Below are 22,458 nucleotides of genomic sequence, written 5' to 3'. Positions count from 1 at the left end.
CCTTACCGCAGTCGGAGGAGCGGCCGTGGTTTCCGTTCTGCAGCCATGTCTGTGGCGGTGGTGGGGTCGGCGGTGGAGGTGGTGGTGGTGGTGGTGGTGGGGGCGTGAGCGGTCCTACCGCTGCGGCAAAGCAGATTGCCATCATGGGCCTCTCCCATCCCGATCATGGTGGTGGTGGAGGAGGAGGAGGATGCGGATGTCCGTCACATGACGAGTCTCACTGCGAACACGAGGACGTGGGGGGGTTTCATCTTTGGCCGAGACAAGACGTTCCCCCCGGCAGCGTCGGCGGCGTCCCCCAGAAGAGACACCTCTCGCTGTCGGCTCAGAACAACAACATGCCTTTCTTCAAGTCCTCCCTGATCTCCACCTGCCAGGTGTTCCCTCAACAGACCCTCCCGGAGGACCCTTTGATATCTGCAACGTTCTGCTCACAGGAGGGCTTCACGGGTACCCAGTGCAACGGAGACGACGGCGGGAGAGGCCTGCGCCAATACCACCACCAACAACATCATCAACAACAACAACAACAACAACAAAAACAACACCAACAACCTTCCAACCATTTTAAAGGCGAAGACGGCTGCGTACCAGCCCCAAAGAATCTGTTCAACATCCCGCTGAATTCCCTCGAGTTCGGGGAGAAGAACCTGCTGTTGCCTCTGTCGAAACCTCAGGACGGAGATCCAGGCTCGACGGAGGCCGAACGCCGGTCGAGAGAACTTTCCGGAACAGAAACCCGTTCTTCGCTCGTGTTGAACCCCCTGAACTTCTCTGACTCCCCCTTCACCAGCAGTCCCTGGATGAAAGGTTCACCTCCCGACCAAAGTGCAGATTCCCTTTCATTCGGCCACCGTGGCTCTCTTGAAAACCAACACCGAGCTGACAAAAGGCTCTATCACGCGCAAAATCAGGTACCTGGTTTTGCTTTGTGGAGCTTGAAGTGTGGAACCATTCCCCTTCTCGATTTTCTTTTGTACATATTCTCCTCGTGTGTGTATTGTCCTACAGGGGTAAGCTTTAATTTGCATAAGATGAAGCAGAACATTATACGTCCTTATTTTGTACGTACCACAATTGCATTCACCATCCTTAGCACACCAGGTCATCAGTGCTCACCTGCTCGTGATTTAGCCGACGGTTTCACCCTAGGCTTGAAATCAATTTAAGTGATTCATTTATATTTGATACAGGGCATTAATGCACAGGGGGGGGGGGTAGGGGATCCTGCTCAAGGATGCCTGCAGTTAGACTTCACGTTGGGGACCGAACCCATTACCTTTCGGCTGGCAGAACAAACACCCTAACTCTGATGCCCCCTGATGATAGTCTGTGTGTGCGTCCCCTTCGCTGCACTAACTCCCCTCCCCTCTGTGGTCCAGAACAACGATGAGTCCCAGCTCAGTCCCACCGGGTCCAGGGTCTCCCTGCTCCGGGGAACCGGGTCTCCGCCGTGCAACGGGGCCATCGACAACCCGGGACTCGCCCCAAACGGGGACGCGGCCAGACCGTCGGCCGAGGGCCGCCAGGGCGCGTTCCACCCCTCCCGCGGCCCGGACGCGGACCCAGCCGAGCCGCGGCCCCCCCGGCTCCTCTGCCGGGCCGTCCCGGAGGACGCCTTCTCTAAGACCAGCCGGGAGGAGCCCAGCGAGGCGGGGAGCGCCCGGCTGGAAGAGGCCGGCGGGACGCCGGCGCCGTCGCCACCAAAGAAGAACCGGGACATCGGCCACCGGCTGGGCCAGCGCCGGGCGCTGTTCGGCAAGAGGAAGCGGCTCAGCGACTTCGCCCTGGTCAGCGGGATGTTTGGCATCGTCGTCATGGTGATCGAGACGGAGCTGTCCAGGGGGTTTTACACCAAGGTGAGGAATAAATGATTAAACTCATTACAACTCATTTAGATGGTAACAACGTACAGAATATATATACACTGTGGTACATACAGTAGTGTTTTTTATCATCATAATAGCAATATTAGCGATAACATGAGATTCATTTTAAAAGTAATTTATTTTCGTGTTTATATTATACATTATATCATATTAGTCATTGCTTACCGATCAAAAATATACAGTGTGGTGTACCCTCTCTTTAATATGCTTAGCACAATCAAAACAACACAGTAAAATGTTTAATCATTATTATATCGGAGCAGCGAACTCCCCTTCTGGATCCGGTGAGATATTTGTAATCAAACAGCTGGTCTGGGTCCGTACCCCTTCAACACTGTTCCCTTCCTGCTCCCCAGGATTCTGTGTACTCGTTTGTCCTTAAAGGCATGATCAGTGTCTCCACCGTGGTGCTGCTGGGGCTCATCGTGATGTACCACGCCAGGGAGGTCGAGGTATGGGTAGATATCAGCTATTAGTATAAGCTACACGTGAACCCCCTAAGATGGCGCGATTTGATTGGTTCCCTCTCTCGGGATATTGGGCAATATCCCACGATTTCAGATCTCATGATTGAGATCTGAAAAAAAAAAAATCCTGGCAAAAAGTGTTATCTTGTTTATTTATGCAGTGTTCAATAGTCGTAAATAAAACAATTATTCACTTCTCTTACTGTTGAACCCAAATGAGGCAGGATATTCTAGTGGTTACGATGTTTCACTCCCAGCTGATTCTGGGTTCAAATTCCCATATCCACCATCTACCTGGAAGCATCCCTGAGCAGAATGCCTGAACCTCTACCTGCTCATTCAGAAAAAGTATCTCCAATTATTAACCAGAAATCCCTCTGGAGAAACTCGTCAGCTGAATGATTAAATAGCAACACTAAAGTATAAATGAAGGAATTAATTAATGACTATTATTAACTATAACATATCATATTATATAATATATCATCCTTTTTTTTTATCTCTTTTGTCTATATACTTCTCTGTAGCTGTTTTTGCAAGTATGCATGTACTAGGTATAATGTATTTTTCAGTATATTACTATTTAACAAAATATTTCATCCCTTTTCCTATTCATTTGTATTTTTGAAAATATAACATTGATTGCTAAAAGAAAAAAATCATCTAAAATATAACAAAAAAAACTATAAGAAATGAACCATGTGCTCCACTAACCGTTCACTGGTCGGCCGTCTCGCCCCCCCCCCCTCTCGGCGGGGGTCCAGCTGTTCATGGTGGACAACGGGGCGGACGACTGGCGCATCGCCATGACCTGCGAGCGGATCCTCTTCGTGGCCCTGGAGCTGGTGGTGTGCGCCGTGCACCCCGTCCCCGGCCGCTACGTCTTCACCCGGGCGGCCCGCCTGGTCTTCAGCCACGCGCCCTCGGAGGCGGACGCCGACCTGGACATCCTGCTCTCCGTGCCCATGTTCCTGCGCCTCTACCTGATTGGCCGCGTGACGCTGCTGCACAGCAAGTTCCTCCTGTTCTGGGTTGATCCGCGTTAGGGAACAAGATGTGCTTGGATTGCAGTCATCCACCACTGTGGAACAATTCATGAATAGCATGAAAACGATAAACAGATAAAAGATAATAATATAATAATAATAACTTTATTTTTTCCATAGAGTGCAAAAATCACAATGAGACGAGTTTAAATTACTAGATTAACCCGATTCTTCTTTCTGGAAGAATTATCTTATAATATTTCAAACGAGGGATGAAGTGACACAAAGTGAAATGCAAACTTTTATATTTTCTGTATAATTCTTATAGTACCGGTACATATTTTACAGAGTAAAATATGTATAGCCCTAAATCCCAGGGACAGTTAGGGGTACAATAGGTGGCAAAATTGACATGCATAGCGGTATCAGAAGCAAACATTTGAAGTGCAATTTCTAAAGAAATAGAAAATGTGTATTGTCAATGGTGATGAGTTGCTTAGGGCAGCAACGTCAAGCCTCGACCACAGCCTCACACCAAACCAGAGACCGCGTCGTCGTGGTTACATTGGGGCACGGGGGGGACCAGGAACACCGAGGGGAACCTCCGATCTGATGCGTGGGTCTCGTGTGCGCAGGCAGGCTCTTCACGGACGCCTCGTCGCACAGTATCGGTGCCCTGAACAAGATCAGCTTCGACACGCGCTTCGTGATGAAGACTCTGATGACCATGTGTCCCGGGACGGTGCTTCTGGTCTTCAGTGTTTCCTGCTGGGTGATCGCTGCCTGGACCGTGCGCGTGTGTGAGAGGTACGGGCTCCCAACATGGAACCAATCTGGGAAATATACTGCCTTACTAAACAAGACATACAATGTGTATTTACAACGTGTGATGTGTTTGTTTGCCCGTGTGTGTGAGGTACCTACCCACTCTCAAAACCTAAAAAATAACATAAGAAGTACGAACTCATACACACATTCTCAAACTTAAAAGTTAACACAATTATACACTTCCTATATACACTTTATATTTTTTATCCACTCTCTCCCTTGCTTCTTTTCCCAGTTACTCTTTCATTTTTTTTTAGAAATTGTCTCACTCACTCATTCATCCAATGCTCCAATTTTTTTTTACTAATTTTGATAAAACGATCAAAAGGAGATTGAATCACTGAAACTGAATCACTGAAATGCAACGCACACAGCCGGGCTGATCAGAAACATGTCCTCTCTTGTTCCTGATCACCACTGCCTCATCCCTAGCTGCTCTCTTCCAGGTACCACGATGCCCAGCAGGTGACCAGCACCTTCCTGGGGGCCATGTGGCTCATCTCCATCACCTTCCTGTCCATCGGATATGGGGACATGGTCCCTCACACCTACTGTGGCAAAGGGGTGTGTCTGCTGACCGGCATCATGGTGAGTTCCACCCTCATCGGAACTGTTGTTGTGTCTCACTGTGTTGATGACCATGTTGTTGGGTCACTTTAAACTGATGTTTGTGGTAATTATCGCTGTTTTTTTGTAGGGCTGTGCATTCTCATCTATCTTATCTACTCTGAATGGTGGAATATATGTTATAACACACACAATACAGTTGTACATGCAGGATTTTGTTATTGGGATATTTGTACCATGTAATAACAATATCAGCCTTTCACAAGCTAGCATCATGTGACTGTTCAATTGTATTCAATGTAATTAATTTATTATTTATTACATTCGATTTTCAAGTCAATTAGCGGCCACTTGACTTTGGAGTTATTCTTTTGAAGTTTGCTTCCTGTCATCTCGTTGTCAGGGCGCGGGCTGCACAGCGCTGGTGGTTGCCGTTGTAGCGAGGAAGTCGGAGCTCACCAGAGCAGAGAAGCACGTCCACAACTTCATGATGGACACTCAGCTTTATAAAAAGGTCAGTTCACACCCCAGGCTGCATGTATGTGGATCAATTAAATTATCATTTCAGAACAATTCATGAGGCCTGAATAACAAAATGAATTGTGACATGTATTTGTGTTTTTATTTAATAATAATAATACATATAAAATCCAATTCTTCGCAGGTGAAAAACACAGCAGCCAACGTTCTGAGGGAGACATGGCTGATCTACAAGTACACCAAACTGGTGAAGAAGATTGATCACGCTACTGTACGTCACCACCAAAGGAAGTTTCTACAGGCCATCCACCAGTAGGTGCTAAAGAGTCATGTTCAGGGCCTTCAGCAGAATCTAAAGTTGCGGTGATTCCCCGTTCGTGATCGTGACGCACGGTCATGGCATTTTTAAGTCATTGATTGGCCGTAAAATTGCTGTGGACGGTCAGATGAGAATTCATCTGATGAAACCTAAAACCGATAAAGTATTATAACTGATTGAAGTCATAACTTAGAATGTATAGAACTTATAAGTGTATAACTAACATAACCTGCTTGCTTTGTGTTTTAGGCAAGTTCATTAATGTCCATCGGTTGTACAAGTAAAGGGAAAGATTGTTTGATGGATTGATGTATTCATTCGATCAGATTACGCAGGGTCAAAATGGAGCAGAGGAAACTAACTGACCAGGCCAACACAGTTGTTGACATCGCAAAGGTTTGTGTTTGTTCTTCAGAGAATTTAACATTCCAACGATAGCAAAAAGATTAAGGCTGTTTGAGTTGTGACTCAAAATAATGTCACTAATGTTGGTCATGATTCAATCCTGCTTTCAACTGCTGTTGGAAAACAAAATAATAGATACATCTTTGATGTATGAAAATAGTCATGTATTGTATGCATTCTAAATCTATCCTAGTATGATCTCTCCTATGGGCTCTCCTTTCTCCAGACTCAGAGTATAACGTTCAACCAGGTATCTCCCCTGGCCTTTCCTCTGATCTGGTCTCTCTCTAGGGTCAGATCCTCATGTCTCTCCTGGTCTCTCCTCTCTCTAGGGTGAGACCCTCATGTCTCCCTATCACTTGGGTCAGACCATCCTGTCTCTCCTCTCCCTAGACCCATAACATGATGCCTCACCTGGTATCTCCTCTGGTCTCCCTCCTCTAGACCCAGAACACGATGTCTCACCTGGTATCTCCTCTGGTCTCCCTCCTCTAGACCCAGAACACGATGTCTCACCTGGTATCTCCTCTGGTCTCCCTCCTCTAGACCCAGAACATGATGTACGACCTGGTGTCGGAGCTCCAGCGGCGCAGCGAGAACCTGGACCATCGGATCGCCGCGCTGGAGGAGAAACTGGACTCGGTCCTGCTGGGAGTGCAGTCCCTGCCCCTGGTGCTGTCCCAGGCCATCGCTAAGCAACAGAAGGACTTCCTGGACAACCTGTCCTACCAGGTGCACTTCCTCCCCTCCTCCCTGGCTGTGGCTGAGGGTGGAGGTGGGGGGGCGGCCCCACGGCAGCTGTGCCCCCCCTCCACCGCACCCGACGACTCATACCGCTGTTGAGGCTCGGGTGTACCCCACTTTTCTCGTCTGGCATTAGTACAATTAAGGTACCATCTTGTCTATCAAACTTTTGTTTGAAATGGCACCATGGCAAGGCAAAAACTGCAAACTGTAACTTTTGATAGTTTTAAGCTATGGTGCTGTTTTATGGCTCTGGACATTAGAATGTGCACAACTTTAGACTGAACTTAGTTGTAGTTAAAGAGCTTATATTTTGGGCTACTGTGTATGTTACCTGTAACCAAATTGTATCCACAATGACTCTTTTAACTTGATTATTATTTCTAAACTGTAACACAGCAGCACTTTTCTAAGGGTTTTAAGGTCGCTATTTTGTTATCTGAAAGAGATGTGTCTAGTTTTATTACTTCATAAATATTGCATTTAATTGAATGTGAACAGGAAAGTGTAATTATGGACTTGTTTAAAGAAGCCTTTTGATGAGATTGTATGCATGAATAAACTAATAAAAAAAATAAAGGTTAATTGAAATTCTACTTTTTGTAATTACTAGGTTTTTTTGGGAATGAACTCCTGAGTAAAATCCAATTAGAATGCAATGCATACATAAACACATAACATAAACGTATAATAATGTCATTACATAATATGTCAGGGAAAGTTCGTGAGTTCGTATGTAAATTCCAAAAAAAACGATTCACACACACGCGCACACACACACACACACACACACACACACACACACACACACACACACACACACACACACACACACACACACACACACACCCATGCATACAAATATAAACACTAACACACAGCTACCTATATTGAGGTTGACAACAGAGATTCGTCAACTTCTCCCGCCAAAAGAGATCAAAAAGCGCATTACTATGCAATAAGCAGCGTAATATAACTACATTCAGCCAGTTTAATTTTTCCACGGATAATGTGTTGGCGAAATCGTCTTTAAGGCGATTATTGGTGTGATTTCATTGTTCGAGCAAGAACTCCCAGCAGAAGGGATGTTTACTAAACTCAGCTCCAAGGTCTAAAGTACATATATTTACATAATCTCGCGCCAAATTCTCGGAAGTGATCTGTGCCCACGAGACCACAATTTCGCGCGCTGAGTCTAAGCTCCGGTCACAAGACAGATTGACAACCATGCCGACCAATTAGCGGCCGCCTGTGAGCAAGAACGAGCCAATAGCGGAATCCTTGTAGTTGTAGACGGGCGGGGAAAGAAAGTATCAAAGAACTATTGATTCTGTCTTCTGCAGCGCGTTGAGTTTCTCTTGCAAACTAGAGCGGTACGAGGAAATCTCTTGCGGCATAAACTTTATCCGAGAATTTGGACAATCAAACAGGTAAAGCCACGAACTACGTTGAATTTAATAACATACAACCTGTGTTGGATCGTATCAGTTGACCTAGCTAGCTAGCCTGTTTTTGCTAATTTGGAAAGTCTCCCTGCCTCGTTTCTGAACGGCTCTCCTCGTCATTCAAATGCATTGTTCGGGTGACTTAACACTGTTTACATCGTGTTCATTCTCCAACCGAGTTAAAACTAGCGCGCTTGGCGCTGCTCTGCTGAATGACTGAACGGGCATGTGCGTGTTTTGTGCACATAAGTGTCTGGTAGGGGTCGGGAACGTGGTCCGCTGTCAATGCTACCGGGGCTGGAGGGTTGAGCTCCGTGTGTGTGATGCTGTTGTGCGCGCTTTTACCTTGTGTTTCTGTTTACTGGGTGAACGTACAGAATGGGCGATCCACTTTCACACAAGTTTGGCCAGTACGTGTACTTGCACTCGATATAAAACGTTTACATGCGAAGGAGAAACTGTCCTATTAAAAAAAAATAGTTTTCAGTATTTGGCCATAGAGGTGTGGTTGTAGTAAACCTTGTATATTTCGAGATGCTCCTTTCTTTCTTGGTTTGGTGGTTAGATTACTAAACATGTGGGGAAAGACGGACGTGACCAGTTTAAACACGACCACACTGGATTTGAAGGGTTTTAATGAATCGTCGGACCAGCTGATCCCAGCTGAGCGCAGCGAGCACAGACCACCGTGTATAATACATCAATCGTGTTTAAAACGGACCGCAAAGGCATCTTCTGTTGCAACATAATCGTAGCTACTGATTAAACCTTATCGATTCTATCTGAAGTAATACTGGGTGGTCCCATGGCGTGTTTTATTGTCAGAAACCCGAAGCCACATTGTTTGGTAGCAGCTCCTCGCGCCCGGATGTGCTCTCGGTGGGAGTGGCCTTCGCTTCGTTTTCCCGCACTGTATTTAAATCAGCTTGGCCACGCCCAGAAAAGACTGTTGGAGGGGTGACAGGTCACTCGGATGGAGGCGCAGCACAATGACCGTTTGAACACTGTTATTGACCGTCATCCAGTGGCAGAAGGCACGGAGTAGAGATTTGAATAGGCCGTGTCATTATCACTCTAGTGGATAATCACTTGTTTACTAGCCTCGGCGACTTATTTTTATTTCCAACAAATAGTTATCCCAATCCTCGAGTTGTCTTCTAATTTAAACAATCTGACCGTTATGTGGATATAACAGCCACAGCAGTTTTTGCCCTCCATTGTTAAACCGTTTTATTGCACACGTTTTATTGCACAAATGGCACAAATGACAACACCAGATGCCTTGTCACTGTTGTCAAGTCTGACTGTGGTGTGAATGGAAAATTCTTTATTCGAAAGATGACATGAAAGCCAGTTCAATAACTTTCATTCACAACTTGTTTTTAAGGTTGGGGGGAAGTCTATAGAATACTGAATCTGTATCCCACTTGGAATATTAATAAGCAATACTTGTGAGTACTTCAACTGTCCATACTATTTTCAATAGCAATGGCAGCCAGGCAGATGCCATCAACATAACTTAAGCACAACCCCAGTAGCTACCTAAAACTCAAACCCGCCTTTCTGTTGCTTAACATGGATGATTTAGGAAACGGCTGTCAGCTTCATTGTGGTGATGATGGATGGATTCTGTTATAGCGGCTATAGGGGCACCACAGCTGTCTGGCTTGTTTTTGTACTATTTTGGAAACAATGGCTCCAAAATACAAGGAAACAGACGGTGTCCAGTTTCAATTATGGCAATTTCACTGACTTCCATTAATGGAAAACAAACAGACGTTCACCTGCCTTGTTCTCCTTGAAGAGGCAAACGTTTTGTATTAACAGTCAACGTTTAAGGATCTTTCTGCTTTGGCTATTGACGAGCGGGCTGGAAAGGGGGCTCAAAGTAAAGGGCCCGGTCTAAGTGGCAACCGGTGTGCCTGGCCCACTTCTGGCGCAGCTGCAGGACAGCATCCTCTAACCGGGTCCCGTTATCCCCAGGGCAGCTGCAATGTGGATCCAAGTACGGACGATGGACGGGAGCCAGACCCACCGGGTGGACAACCTGTCCAAGCTCACCAAGGTGGACGAGCTGCGCCTCAAGATCCAGGAGCTCTTCAAGGTGGAGCCCGAACGACAGAGGCTCTTCTACCGCGGCAAACAGGTACGTTGAGGTCACACAGCCGGTGACGTGGTGAATAGATGGTGTAAGAGCTGGGAGGTTTGCCATGTGAAACCTGCAGCTGGCAGATAATGGCTGTTGGTTGTGGATTGGATGCCAGGGATGTTTGAGTTGCAGCCGTTGGGTGCTCATCTGTTTTGACTGCAGGGTTGCAGCATCGTCATTCAAGCTTTATTTGATGGATCAAATGTTGTCCAAGTCTGTTTTGGACTGCTAGTTATAGGCTTGAAAACATGTGTACATGGATTCTGTCTTCCTGGTTTTTGAACATGTCAACATGAGGATCAATGACCATGGCATGCCCTGCTGGTTCCTGCAGGGTTTTTGAAGAACGCAAAGTTGTATGTGGTGGTGTGAAGGGAAGAAAGTGCTATTGCGCTATATGTATGCAAGTGGAATATTAAAATGTATGCAAATGGCGGCTCATAACGGTGTTCTTTTAAAGTGTTGGTCAAAGAAACTACATTATCTACTTCCAATTATATTTTCAAACGGGTTATCAAGGTGCTTTCGATGTTTGATGGAACATAATCCGGCACGTGGGGAAATCCATTGCAATCTCTCATACGTTCAGTTCATTGATTTCCATCAAGCCAATTGACTGGAGTAGATTTACGCAAACGGGTGACCAATTGCCGTGTATTCACGTGGCAAAGGCGGTGAGCCTTTACAGTACAGATGATTTATGATTTTGAGGAAGTACGAACTACACAGAAGGGGGTGCGTGGGGTCAGACCACACCCCTACACGATCTGATAGGTGCAGTGGAAACCTCCCTCTGTGATATTTTAATTATTTTTAATTTTAAGTTTCTTTAGTTTAGCCTTTGACTGAATTGGCTGAACTTGTGTCACCCAAATCCTGGAATATGGTATATGGTTTATTTTACATTTTTACATCACTCTTAACATTGTGTGTTGAAGAGGACAAAAGTAAACAAAGACATTCCAATGGTGTATTTTTTTTTTTATTATGATGCCTGTAAATGATCCGTTGAACTATAGGCACTCTTATCAGTATAAATATTATCCAATGTCATTGGTGCGCTCTACTTAAAAGATCTGACAGTGCCATGAAGGTCCTTCCTTGTGGTTATATATTTCAGGCTTTATTTACTTTATACTATTCAATGCATCAGTGCACACATACAGTATAAACACTTTTGAATGTAATGTCATTTCCTGTCAAATTCAACCGTGGCTGTGTCAGTTTGGCAGTGAGTTGACGGAAATTAATTCACGTCTGTTGGTTAAATATTAGAAGAACAAACTAAACGTGTTTTCTGTGTAAACGTTGTCAATTCAAGTTGCCTCATTGGATCAGAGATCCCAAGTCACAATGCGAATGCAAACGACGAGGCTATTGCAAGATGATATTGAGATTATTTGGCCAAAAGTCACTTTTTTGTGGCTGTGTTTTAGAGCTTGCAATGCATTTTTGCAATGCATTTTTGCATTGCAAACGGCTGAAAACAAATAATAAAAAATCATAATCATGTTTCTTATGTTTTCTGACAGTGCTTCACACCAGAATGAACAAATGTAATAGAAATATTGTGTTTGTGTGGATTTCAGTAGTGGGGACCTTTTTCTTAAATGCTGTTATGTGTACAAGGCATGTGTCATATCTAACATGTTAACTGAATTTGTAAAATCTAAGTCAGAAAGCCTTGTTGTAGTTGATTTGCCAAGGGTTGTTACAAAACAGTATCTCAAATCCCAAGCAGTCGTAATTTCTGCAACTATTGGATCAGCCAACGGGGAAATTTTGCAGTCGATCTCAATTGTGTGATATTGCATATAAATGCGTCTTTTATATCCTCTGTTCCGGCTCAGTCTGTCTGTCTATGGCACTAAATGAAGGAGCAGTCTGTTGGGGATTACTGAGATAAAGTCCCCCCCACCCCAAGGGCTAACGCAATTCAATTGAATCCATTTATCCTTCTGTTAGTTATTACCAGCCAGGTCAAGGGTCACGCCTAGTTTGGAACCAATCCAATCGTTTCTTTGCATCTTCACTGTACTTGACCTTCTCGACCCATAAATGCAAACCTCCACGTTCACTAAATGTCCTTTTCTAACGCTTTATGATTTCCAATTATCGTATAGCGGAGATGAGATTGCACAAATGAGCACTAATTAATTTGTTGTATATTCCGGTCCTGAAGGCATTGACTGCAAGCATGACCATCGTGAGACACGCGTGTGCGCTCATGCACACACACGCCCTGGTACAGAACCTAATTCTCCCCGTGTGTCCAGATGGAAGACGGCCACACCATGTTCGACTACAGCGTGGGTCTCAACGACATCGTTCAGCTCCTGCTGAGGACGGCCGCTCCGGCCGTGGAGACGGCGAAGACCAAAGACGCCAAGGAGCCCAAGGACGCCGAGCTCTCCGACTCGGACTCCGGCTGTGGCTCGGCCCAGAGCGAGTCCGACAAAAGCTCCACCCACGGGGAGCCCGAGGCCCCACAGGCCGCCGGGACCTCCGCCAGCGCCGACACGCAAGAACTCATCGACCCTGGGTTCGGCTTGTACAAGGTAATGGGTTTGGACGTCTAACTGGCTATTGAGTGTTTTGGCTAACCGTTGAATAGAAGAGTCAGCATGGTTGGTAACCCAACCCCTGAAGGGACTCCACCTTTAACCCGACCTGAGGGGTGACTCTTTCGTAAGCCGAGCCGAGACCGACTTTGGTTGTTGGTTACGACATTGTGATAATCAGTGTTGTAATGTGGTATGATTTTCCTGGTTTAGAAAGCAGAATGTAAGATGAGTAATCGATGGATTCCTCAATCAGGAAGAGACATTGAATCATTACAATAATGGATCACATTATGGCAAACTGCAACAATAAAATCATGCCTCGTAGTAAACGTTACTTTGGACAAAATATAATGTTGGATGCTTTTGTAATTATTGCATGTTTCATTTATACCGCGTAATCACCCATAACCAACAGATTTTAAGCATTGACAGTAAAACGTCTGGAAAAAGCTTTGTATTCTTATTAATCTGACGCTTTGTGTTTTAGATCAATGAGTTTGTGGACGCCAGGGACCTGAACATGGGGGCGTGGTTCGAGGCCCAGATCCTGAAGGTCACCAAGGGGCCGGAGCCGAGCCCAGAGAAGGTGGAACCGGGCACGCCCACTGACGAGGACATTCGCTACCACGTCAAATACGAAGAGTAAGACGCATCTGTACTCTTAAGTTGATATCGGAAATGTAAATACTTGGCTAGTGATTCATTGGTAGATTTATCTCTTTGTTTGCTTTTAGTGGACACAACTTGCAATATTTGTTAATGATTGTTTTGTTTGAGAGGGGGAATTACGCATTATCCCATTTTTGAGTTTTAACCGAATTCATAGTTCAGTTTCCGTAGTCGGTGACCCCCTCAAAAATGTAAACCGTGGTGTCTGTCGAGTGTTTCATCTAACGTGTGCGTGTGAGCTGCACACTGACGGTCCTCCTTCACCTCAGCTACCCAGAGAACGGCGTGGTCCAGCTGCTGGCCAAGGACATCCGGCCGCGCGCCCGCACAGTCTACCAGTGGCACCAGCTGGAGCCCGGCATGGTCGTCATGGTGAACTTCAACCCAGACGACCCCAAGGAGCGGGGGTACTGGTACGACGCCGAGATCAACAAGAAGAAGGAGACCCGGACGGCGCATGAGATCCACGCCAAGATCCTGCTCGGGTAAGGGGCTGCTTGGCTTTGTCGCTTCAGGGGGAAGAAGGGGTAGAATTTTTAACAAGTGAAATCTATTTTGTGTTAGTTAGAAATTTAGCTCAAACTATTCTGAATTTTGAAGTTTAAAACCTAGAACTTTGGACTTTTCTGTTCTTTTGATGCATTTTCAGCTGGTGAGTTCTTTTGGCTGATTGTCACATGTCCGTAGTAGTGATGAGTCCAAATTGTCGTATATTCGTATACGTTTGTTAGGTAGGTATTAAAATCTCTATTCAGGATTTGTATGCTTTTTTTCGTACTACTTACTTTGGTACTCAGGTTTCGGCTGCCCATTATGTATGAGCGTGAGACGTCCATCATTATGAGAACAAGAAAAAATGGCCTGGACAAACATTAGACAAACTGATGCGTCCATTCATGTCAGTCTGCTTTCAACTTGACAAAAATGTACTTATTTACCCCCGTTCAATTTTGCAGGGCAGCAAAAATGCCCTTTTAAACAGTGAGCACCAAGGGAGAGAATACACTTCAACACCACGAGTGGTGTGATGACTGCTGTTGACACAGTTCTCCTTTCTTTTTCCAGATGTAGTGTAACCTTCTAGTATAACTAGTGTGTCAAGAATGTGCTCTTCTTGGAAAGGAAATGTATTTGATAGTGCCACTGCCCTAACCCAAAGTACATTTTTTTTCTTCAACAAACATTAAAGAAGTTTATTGATAGCGAAACATTTTGCGTCCCTGTTGAACGATCCTTTTTACTGAGATGGTTTCATAATCTTTCTCTGCAGTGAGGCTGGCGACTCCCTTAACGACTGTCGGATCATGTTCCTGACGGAGATCTACAAAATCGAAGAGGCCGGGGGTCCCGACAACTCGGCCCCGGGATCGGAAAGCCCGCTGAAAAGTAAGGAGTTGTGGAAAATGTGGAAATTGTGGCGATGATATTCATTACATATTCTTCTCTTTGGGGGCAGCATGACATGGGTTTCAAGTTCTTGCGCTGACCCACCCTGATCTCCTCGGTTCTTCAGGGTCCAACGGGCCCGAGTGCAAGCACTGCAAGGACAACCCCAAGAAGAACTGCCGCTGGTGCAACTGTCACGCGTGTGGCATTAAGCAGGACCCCGACAAGCAGCTGCTGTGCGACGAGTGTGACATGGCCTTCCACATGTACTGCTTGGACCCCCCGCTCACGTCCATCCCCGATGACGAGGACTGGTGAGTCGGGGTTCTATAACCATACTATATACTATATAACTATAACCGGCACGGGCGAATCTTCCAATCAGCGTCACGGAGGTCAATGGTAAAAGCGGTGCTGATTAAGTCGATTTTATTTGAGTAGTACATCACAGACCCGCCCTTATTCAGAGGGGGCTAGGGGGTTTCTGTATGTCAAGGAATAACTGTCAAAGGAACACAGAAGAGGGTGGATGTGGTCGCAAAACTTGCATCCTTTATTTATAGTAAGCGTATAATAACATTTACTTGTTTTGTAAGGGTGCATGAATCGAAATGGAATCTTTTATATTATTGTGTACTTCATGTTTAGTAATATGCATGGGGTGGTCCATTTCAGGTATTGTCCCAGTTGCCGTAACGATGTAAGCGAGGTGGTGAGGGCTGGTGAGAAGCTGAAGGACAGCAAAAAGAAGTCCAAAATGGCCTCGGCCAGCTCCTCCAGCCAAAGAGACTGGGGCAAAGTGAGTTCCCCCGACATATTTACGGAAATAACACGACTACTGTGACATGTTATTTCTAAGTATCAAACCAACTGACGGGTGTTTTTCCTCTACTTTCAGGGCATGGCCTGTGCGGGGCGCACCAAACAGTGCACCATCGTGCCGTCCAACCACTATGGCCCAGTGCCTTGTGTCCCAGTTGGGTCCCAGTGGAAGTTCAGGGTGCAGGTCAGTCAACTTGACCCTCGTAGCAAGTGGCAGCCATCGGAGCTGAAAGAGGAAGTGATTACTCTGAAGGCAGTTAAATAGAAATGGCAATTCTTATCCTATCATCGCTTGGCTGTTTTTTTCACTTCCTTTAATGCTGACATCTGGTTGTCTTTAAAGTGACTGGCTACTTTTAACAATGCCTGAAAAGAGGGGCATTGCCCCTTGGGGTCCATGACTGCTTTGTTTTAATTTGCCTTTTAAAAAGCCTTATTTTTTTCATCATTTGATTTCATTCGGTTCATCTAAAAAGCAAAGACGAAAACATTATACATTTAAACGACGATTATATCTTTAAGCAGCTACAGCCATTTGACCGTTTGTTCGTCAGAGTGCCTGTTTCTTCTGAGCTTTCAGTGTATTTTCTCTGCGTGTCAAGGTGAGCGAGTCTGGTGTCCACCGGCCCCATGTCGCCGGTATCCATGGAAGGAGCAACGATGGAGCCTACTCCCTGGTGCTAGCCGGAGGCTACGAGGATGACGTGGTACGCTAAGCGAGCTTGCTTGTTATTACTTTTGATAATCAAGATTTTTAATGATGCAGTTTGGAGGATTTTATTTTATCTGAAGCATCTTGGGTACAGTAGGCTCATGCATTCTTGGCATAGGTGGGAATTAAACACTCAACCCTGTGAGTTTTTGTCGTGTACTTCCAGTTTAGCTGGACGTCTCCCCAAATTAGGATGATAATATTTGGACATTTGTGAAGTAGTTGTCATTGACTTGGTTGTCTACATTTTCCCAATAAAGCTTTATTGGGTTGTGGTGGTCAGAATAGTTGCTCTGCTGCTGATTCTCAGCCATGTTCTTGGATGACTTCCTTGCTAACCACAGCTTGCTTGAAAGGGTTCATAAACAAGATGCCAAACCCCCAAGGGCCTGTATTTAGTCAGTCCCTTTGGATACGATTATTTACGGCTATTAGTCTTTTTTTTACTTTTGAGTTACCAAATATTGGTATTTTGATATTTGTTTCTTAAACTGGCCTCAATGCAAAGAAAGTAGGGCTACTTAAGGGGACCTGGTTCTGATGATCTGTATTCTTGCTCCTGGTTTTAGGATGACGGTAATGAGTTCACTTACACTGGATCCGGAGGACGGGATCTGTCCGGCAACAAGAGGACCGCCGAACAGTCATGTGACCAAAAACTGACCAACATGAACAGGTGTGTAATTGCTGTTTGCTATTGCCGCTTTTTCGGGTTCCTATAGCCTCTAGCTTGGGTTCCTATAGCCTCTAGCTTGGGTTCCTATAGCCTCTAGCTTGGGTTCCTATAGCCTCTAGCTTGGGTGCCTATAGCCGCTAGCTTGGGTGCCTATAGCCGCTAGCTTGGGTGCCTATAGCCGCTAGCTTGGGTGCCTATAGCCGCTAGCTTGGGTGCCTATAGCCGCTAGCTTGGGTGCCTATAGCCGCTAGCTTGGGTTCTCGTACCTGTTCCTTGTATCGTACCACTTTTACCGCCACTAATATTATAATAAACCGCCCAATACACAGTTGTCGGTTGGTCATACTGGTCCTTATCCTAAACACTTTTTGTTTCGGTTTCGTTACCAGGGCACTGGCTCTGAACTGCAACACGCCTGTGAACGATAAGGACGGGGCGGAGGCCAAGAACTGGAAGGCTGGCAGGTCGGTCCGGGTGATCCGCAGCTCCAAGGGTCGCAAACACAGCAAATACAGCCCAGAGGACGGCAACCGCTACGACGGCATCTACAAGGTCAGCGTTGGGGGAGGAGCCAAACGGTTACCAACATGTCCTGTGGTTCTGGGTCTCTGTGATGGGTTCATGTATTGTAATCAGGTCTCCATCGGTGATATTTATGTCCGTCTTCAGAGGGGTGTGATATGTTGTCACGCTAGCTACCTGGTAGATCAATTTGATGTACTATTTATTTTTAATTGGGTGCCACTTGCAAAGCATAAGGACCAGGCATTTGGTCAGTTTGAAGCTCGATGGGAACCCCGACAGTGCTGTGAACGTGCATCTTGGCGCTCTGTGGACAGATTTACCTGACTGTTCCTGCAAAGTGTCCAAAACATTACTAATGGCACTTCATAACATGTTAAGATATATGCCGTTAACTTTAAAATAGGCCGAACGTCCTTGGCATTGGTGGTCACTTTACCTCTGCCTTCGTATCTCCTAGGTGGTGAAATACTGGCCGGAGAAGGGGAAGTCTGGTTTCCTGGTGTGGAGGTACCTGCTGAAGAGGGACGACGACGAGCCAGCACCCTGGACCAGAGACGGCAAGGAGCGCATCAAGAAGCTGGGGCTCACCATGAATGTGAGGACGCGTCATTGGATAATGCTGGATACACCAGTACAGTCAATTTGTGACTGTTGAAAGGGATGTCACCCATTGGTTTAAGCCAAAGCTAATGGTGCTACCATTTCTTGCACTCTGAAACCACCACTTGAAAATATCCATATTGGGCACATTACTGTGAGGCTTCATTTCAATTCCTACCCTTATTCTATGGCCAAAACTCAGTAAATACAGTCCTTAACTTTTTAATTAATGTAGAATGTCAAACAGGACGTCTGCGACCTGTGTTTTTGAATCCAACCACTGTGAGCCCCCTATAGGCTGTTGGATGAACTACAGGTTATTCACTTCCCCTTGGACTTCATGGCCACTACTTTTATTGAATGAATACCAAATCAATGCATTTGGATGTAAATATTGGACCGGTTGCTCCAAGGCAATGCCCAACTTAAAGAGATAACCCAGCAGGCTGAGGATGCCTTGATTTACATGTATATTTTGAATGTAATTTGCAAGTCTTTGCAAATGAGTCAAATGAATGAATGCGTGTGTGTCCGCCCCAGTATCCAGAAGGCTATCTTGAGACCCAGGCAGCGAAGGAGAAGGAGAAGGAAAACAAGAGTGAGCCAGAGGAGGAGACCCCAACCAAGGGCAAGAGGAAGAGGAAATCTCAGGGTACAGGTGAGCCAGATGAGAACCACTATCCACTTTATTGGGGATATGGGATTACCGGCTATTGGAACCACCCCAGCGTTTAACCATTCCCCTAATGATAAAGTGCCATAACGGGACAGTTGGGCTGTGGGCTTCCCCCCTTTTACCCCAATATAATAAGCATTGATATTTCAATGAAGAACCATTCCAACAAACAAATAAAAAGCATGTAACTACTAAGATTATTATTATTTTTTTCTGTTCACATTCACAGCAATACTGATTATAACGGTGACTTATGATTCCTACAGTCCCAACTAGTTCCATCTGTGACCAAGGAATATTCAATAGCATTAGTCTAATGGAAGGGTGCTTCACAATTAGTTTTTAAAATGGGGTTTAAACGAGCCAGGCGCTTGGATTTCTAACGTGTGCTTTACGTGATCCGTCTGCTAGACTCGGCCAAGTCCTCCCCGGCCAAAGGAACGCCTAAGAAGATGAAGGTGGAGGTTTACAAGCTCACCGGGGAGCAGAAGTCCCTGATTAAGGAGGACGAGGCCAATAAGAAGATCTGGGTCGAGGCCAAGCAGTCGCTGGCGCTGGGACCGGTAAGAATCCATTACTTTATACCACACACCTGACTGTCTGTAGGCTGGGCCAATATGGTATACATTTTGTCAGTATACATTTTGGTAGCCATTTTCAGCAATAATCTGAACAAAACTTTTGTGACTTGATTGATTAAAAATTACTTTATATATAGGTTGGGGAAAGATTTGTACATATTGCAGGTTGTGTGTAACAATACTGTGGGATGTTTCTTCTGCAGAAGTTCCTGAACAAGGTGGAAGAAATGTTCTTGTGCATCTGCTGTCAGGAGGTGGTCTACCAGCCCGTCACCACAGACTGCCAACACAACGTCTGCAAGGTAGGATCTGCTGCTATCTCTCTTGCATCCGCTTATCATGGGATCTGCTGCCAACCGTTGAAGTGCAGGAAGTGTATTCCATGGCAAATATGGATGAGGACCAGCTGATGGGTTAACGGGGGATCATGTTTAGGTATTGGATGCTGACAAAGTTCAATGAGAAGGTTCGTTCACTTTTATTTGACATTTTTGTCATTTTTAACTTGCATTTAAATCAGGGTACACTTGAAAACCAGAACTCCACTCTTATTGTGATATTCACAGAATAAATGGTTTCATTTTCTGCAAAACGGGTTTCCCTTCAATGACCTAGTGAGTCTTATCTCCCACAACGAGCCCTTTTAGGGAAAGTAAATCCCATGCGTTTAAAAAGTGGCACTCTCTTCCCTCAATGTAATGTAGAGCTGTGGCAGGTTCCTAAGATGGGGAAATATGTTCTATTCCAGGAATGTCTGCAGAGGTCTTTCAGGGCAGACGTGTACACCTGCCCCGCCTGCCGACACGACCTGGGCAAGAACTACGCCATGAACGTCAACAATCCACTGCAGGTCATTTTGAATCAGTTCTTCCCCGGATACAGCAGTGGACGATGATCACACCTTCCTTCTGCTCCGGAAGGACGCGCAATGAACTGAAAAAAGGGGAGACGTTCAGTAGAGGCAACAAAGAATCATTTTTTTTCTCTTAATATATATTTTTTACATTGAAATTAAGTAATTTTGGTGGATTTTTATCACCATCTCCAGTTAATTCTTTCTACTTTCCAGGTTGTTCGGCTGTATTGTTTTCAAGTGTGGTTAACTGTTCATTGAAACTGCATTTGAAGCTTTTGTACATGTAATCCTAGTCCGTTACGGATGCCTTTTTTTTTTTTTTAACCTCGCATTGCTTGGCATTATTTGTCATTTAACAATAACAAACACACCTCTCCACGTTTGCCATAATGGAACTCATGGTTGCAGTACAACAAAGTTCCTCTACGTGTAAACCACACTCCCTCAGAACGCCTCTCTAGCAAGTCCAGGTGGTGGCCAAGCTTGACTTCTTAGACGTTGAATTTTTGTACAGTTTTTGTTTTTTTGTATATGGAGCTATCTAAACGTTAACCCTGCCTGCCGTTCCGTTTTTGGATGCAAATTGAGACCAGATTTTTGCAATCAAGTTTTTGTTCTTACTTGTACTTGTTCTTGTTCAAATTAAAGGATCACATGGTTGTTCGTCTGCGCATTAGGCCAGGTGCAGGGGATTTTTCCCCTTGCCTGTATTTATTCTGCAATGCCTTGTCATTTTTTCCTTTTAATAAATAATCTCAAAGTGGTCTGACTTATATTGCCAGCTTCCAGAACTGGGTTAATGTAAGCAGATATTCAGACTTTCTAAATTTTCCAATTGTCCCAGACCATAGATTTGAAGCATATCATAGTTTCAACATCATTTCAGCATACCTTTTTATTTTTTTCTTGTGCACAAATTTGTTTGTGATTAACCCAAATGTATCTGAAAGCACTGTCCAAATGCCATTTACACGTTTGTCCTAAATTTCCATCAAACATAATCAGAATTATTATATTCCTATAATCAATTTGTTGGTGCTTCACAATGTTTATAACTTTTTTTTTTTTTAGAATTTTATAGCATTTGAAGATTTGTTAAAAGTTGCATGCATTTGATTACTTAGGATGAAAAAGAAAAGTTGTCTACCACTCTAGAGTAATGTTATCCCACTGTGTCACCATCTCCTCATGCATTTGCCTTAACTGACTGCTGTTAAACCAAGGGCTAGAGTGTGAAGACCAAGGTCTTCACGCAAAAGGCTTCAAGAGGGAAATGTGGTGCTGTAGAATGTGACCCTGGAAGAGTCAAATGTATTTGAATATGGGAGCTGAATATAAATCTATGATACTGAATCCATATGGTCCGTTGCAGAGGGAATTTGTTCTAGTTCTTGGGTCCCTGGAGTATGTTTTATTCTTAACCTAGTTGGGGGAACCAGGGTTAATGGAAAACCTTATTCAACGGCATATGCAATAGTTTAATAAAACGGGAATGTTTAATTTTAACCTCACTTTTTGTATTTGGAACAGTCCTCATTCCGTTTAGTGTAGGTTTAAAGCCGTTTTTTGTAACTTGCATTTCAAAATGTATGGTTAACTAAGCAACAGGAAAGCAGCTGTCAGGTTCTCGTTTCGGCTCACCAGCCAAGCTCATTGTACCAATCGGGAACACATGTATTTTGCTTGCAATATATTGCTTTAACCAGCAGTCTGTCAGCCTTTCAATGTTGGTTCTAACTGCTTTTGATGTTGGAGTTTGTCGGGTTAAGTATAGTGCACTTTGGGGACCCATGAGCTGAGCTTTGAGGCTAGTGGTTGCAGATATTGGTAATACCTCAAATATTTACAAATATTTGCATTGACTGGAAACTGTATATTTTCTTAAATTGTATATTTTTAGTCCCACTTAGTTTTGATATGTAGGTTTAGGATGCTTTCTACTTGCACTTGTTTGGTGCAAAATGTACACGTTCAATCTTTTATACAATAAAAATGTAAACATGATTGTGTTCATTAATCTGCAGGTATTCGATCCTTTTTAAAAAGTAATTAATACCACGTAGTTATGGTAATACAATAACTATTTTGTCCGAGGTAATTCGGATACCGCTC

General features: G+C 44.7%; 2 protein-coding genes across 5 annotated transcripts; both read left to right on the top strand.

Annotated features, from left to right (window-relative positions):
• Positions 1-111: 111 nt before the first annotated feature.
• kcnn1b (potassium intermediate/small conductance calcium-activated channel, subfamily N, member 1b) lies at positions 112-7,253 on the top strand. Of its 3 annotated transcripts, XM_060067195.1 has the most exons (11): positions 112-914; positions 1,383-1,859; positions 2,246-2,341; positions 3,121-3,371; positions 3,982-4,149; positions 4,617-4,758; positions 5,141-5,251; positions 5,402-5,529; positions 5,863-5,932; positions 6,274-6,304; positions 6,488-6,784. In XM_060067195.1, the coding sequence occupies exons 1-11, from the start codon at positions 144-146 to the stop codon at positions 6,634-6,636; spliced, it is 2,394 nt and encodes a 797-aa protein (XP_059923178.1). In that variant the 5' UTR covers positions 112-143; the 3' UTR covers positions 6,637-6,784. The 3 variants fall into 3 exon arrangements, with proteins under 3 accessions (XP_059923178.1, XP_059923177.1, XP_059923179.1); XM_060067194.1 differs by lacking the exon at positions 6,274-6,304 and having other exon boundaries at positions 6,488-7,253; XM_060067196.1 differs by lacking the exons at positions 5,863-5,932; positions 6,274-6,304 and having other exon boundaries at positions 6,488-6,636.
• Positions 7,254-7,956: 703 nt separating this feature from the next.
• Positions 7,957-22,350, top strand: uhrf1 (ubiquitin-like with PHD and ring finger domains 1). 2 transcript variants are annotated; one of them, XM_060067199.1, is made up of 17 exons: positions 7,957-8,115; positions 10,119-10,276; positions 12,556-12,837; positions 13,331-13,485; positions 13,782-13,997; positions 14,783-14,898; positions 15,026-15,212; positions 15,574-15,697; positions 15,797-15,904; positions 16,323-16,427; positions 17,002-17,108; positions 17,498-17,660; positions 18,091-18,228; positions 18,774-18,891; positions 19,321-19,472; positions 19,694-19,792; positions 20,239-22,350. In XM_060067199.1, the coding sequence occupies exons 2-17, from the start codon at positions 10,124-10,126 to the stop codon at positions 20,383-20,385; spliced, it is 2,370 nt and encodes a 789-aa protein (XP_059923182.1). In that variant the 5' UTR covers positions 7,957-8,115; positions 10,119-10,123; the 3' UTR covers positions 20,386-22,350. The 2 variants fall into 2 exon arrangements, with proteins under 2 accessions (XP_059923182.1, XP_059923180.1); XM_060067197.1 differs by having other exon boundaries at positions 10,114-10,276.
• The last annotated feature ends 108 nt before the right edge of the window (positions 22,351-22,458 follow it).

This window comes from Gadus macrocephalus, chromosome 12, assembly GCF_031168955.1.
Source record: "Gadus macrocephalus chromosome 12, ASM3116895v1".
NCBI lineage: Eukaryota > Metazoa > Chordata > Actinopteri > Gadiformes > Gadidae > Gadus > Gadus macrocephalus.
This window is presented reverse-complemented; position numbering and strand designations above follow the sequence as displayed.

Excerpts from the sequence above, each read along its gene's own strand:
- uhrf1 (XM_060067199.1), top strand. The coding sequence starts at position 10,124 with ATGTGGATCCAAGTACGGACGATGGACGGGAGCCAGACCCACCGGGTG. Across the intron at positions 15,213-15,573 it reads ATCCCCGATGACGAGGACTG|GTATTGTCCCAGTTGCCGTA; the intron begins GTGAGTCGGGGT and ends GGTCCATTTCAG. Across the intron at positions 18,229-18,773 it reads AGCTGGGGCTCACCATGAAT|TATCCAGAAGGCTATCTTGA; the intron begins GTGAGGACGCGT and ends TGTCCGCCCCAG.
- kcnn1b (XM_060067194.1), top strand. The coding sequence starts at position 144 with ATGGGCCTCTCCCATCCCGATCATGGTGGTGGTGGAGGAGGAGGAGGA. Across the intron at positions 915-1,382 it reads TCTATCACGCGCAAAATCAG|AACAACGATGAGTCCCAGCT; the intron begins GTACCTGGTTTT and ends TCTGTGGTCCAG. Across the intron at positions 2,342-3,120 it reads ACCACGCCAGGGAGGTCGAG|CTGTTCATGGTGGACAACGG; the intron begins GTATGGGTAGAT and ends GCGGGGGTCCAG.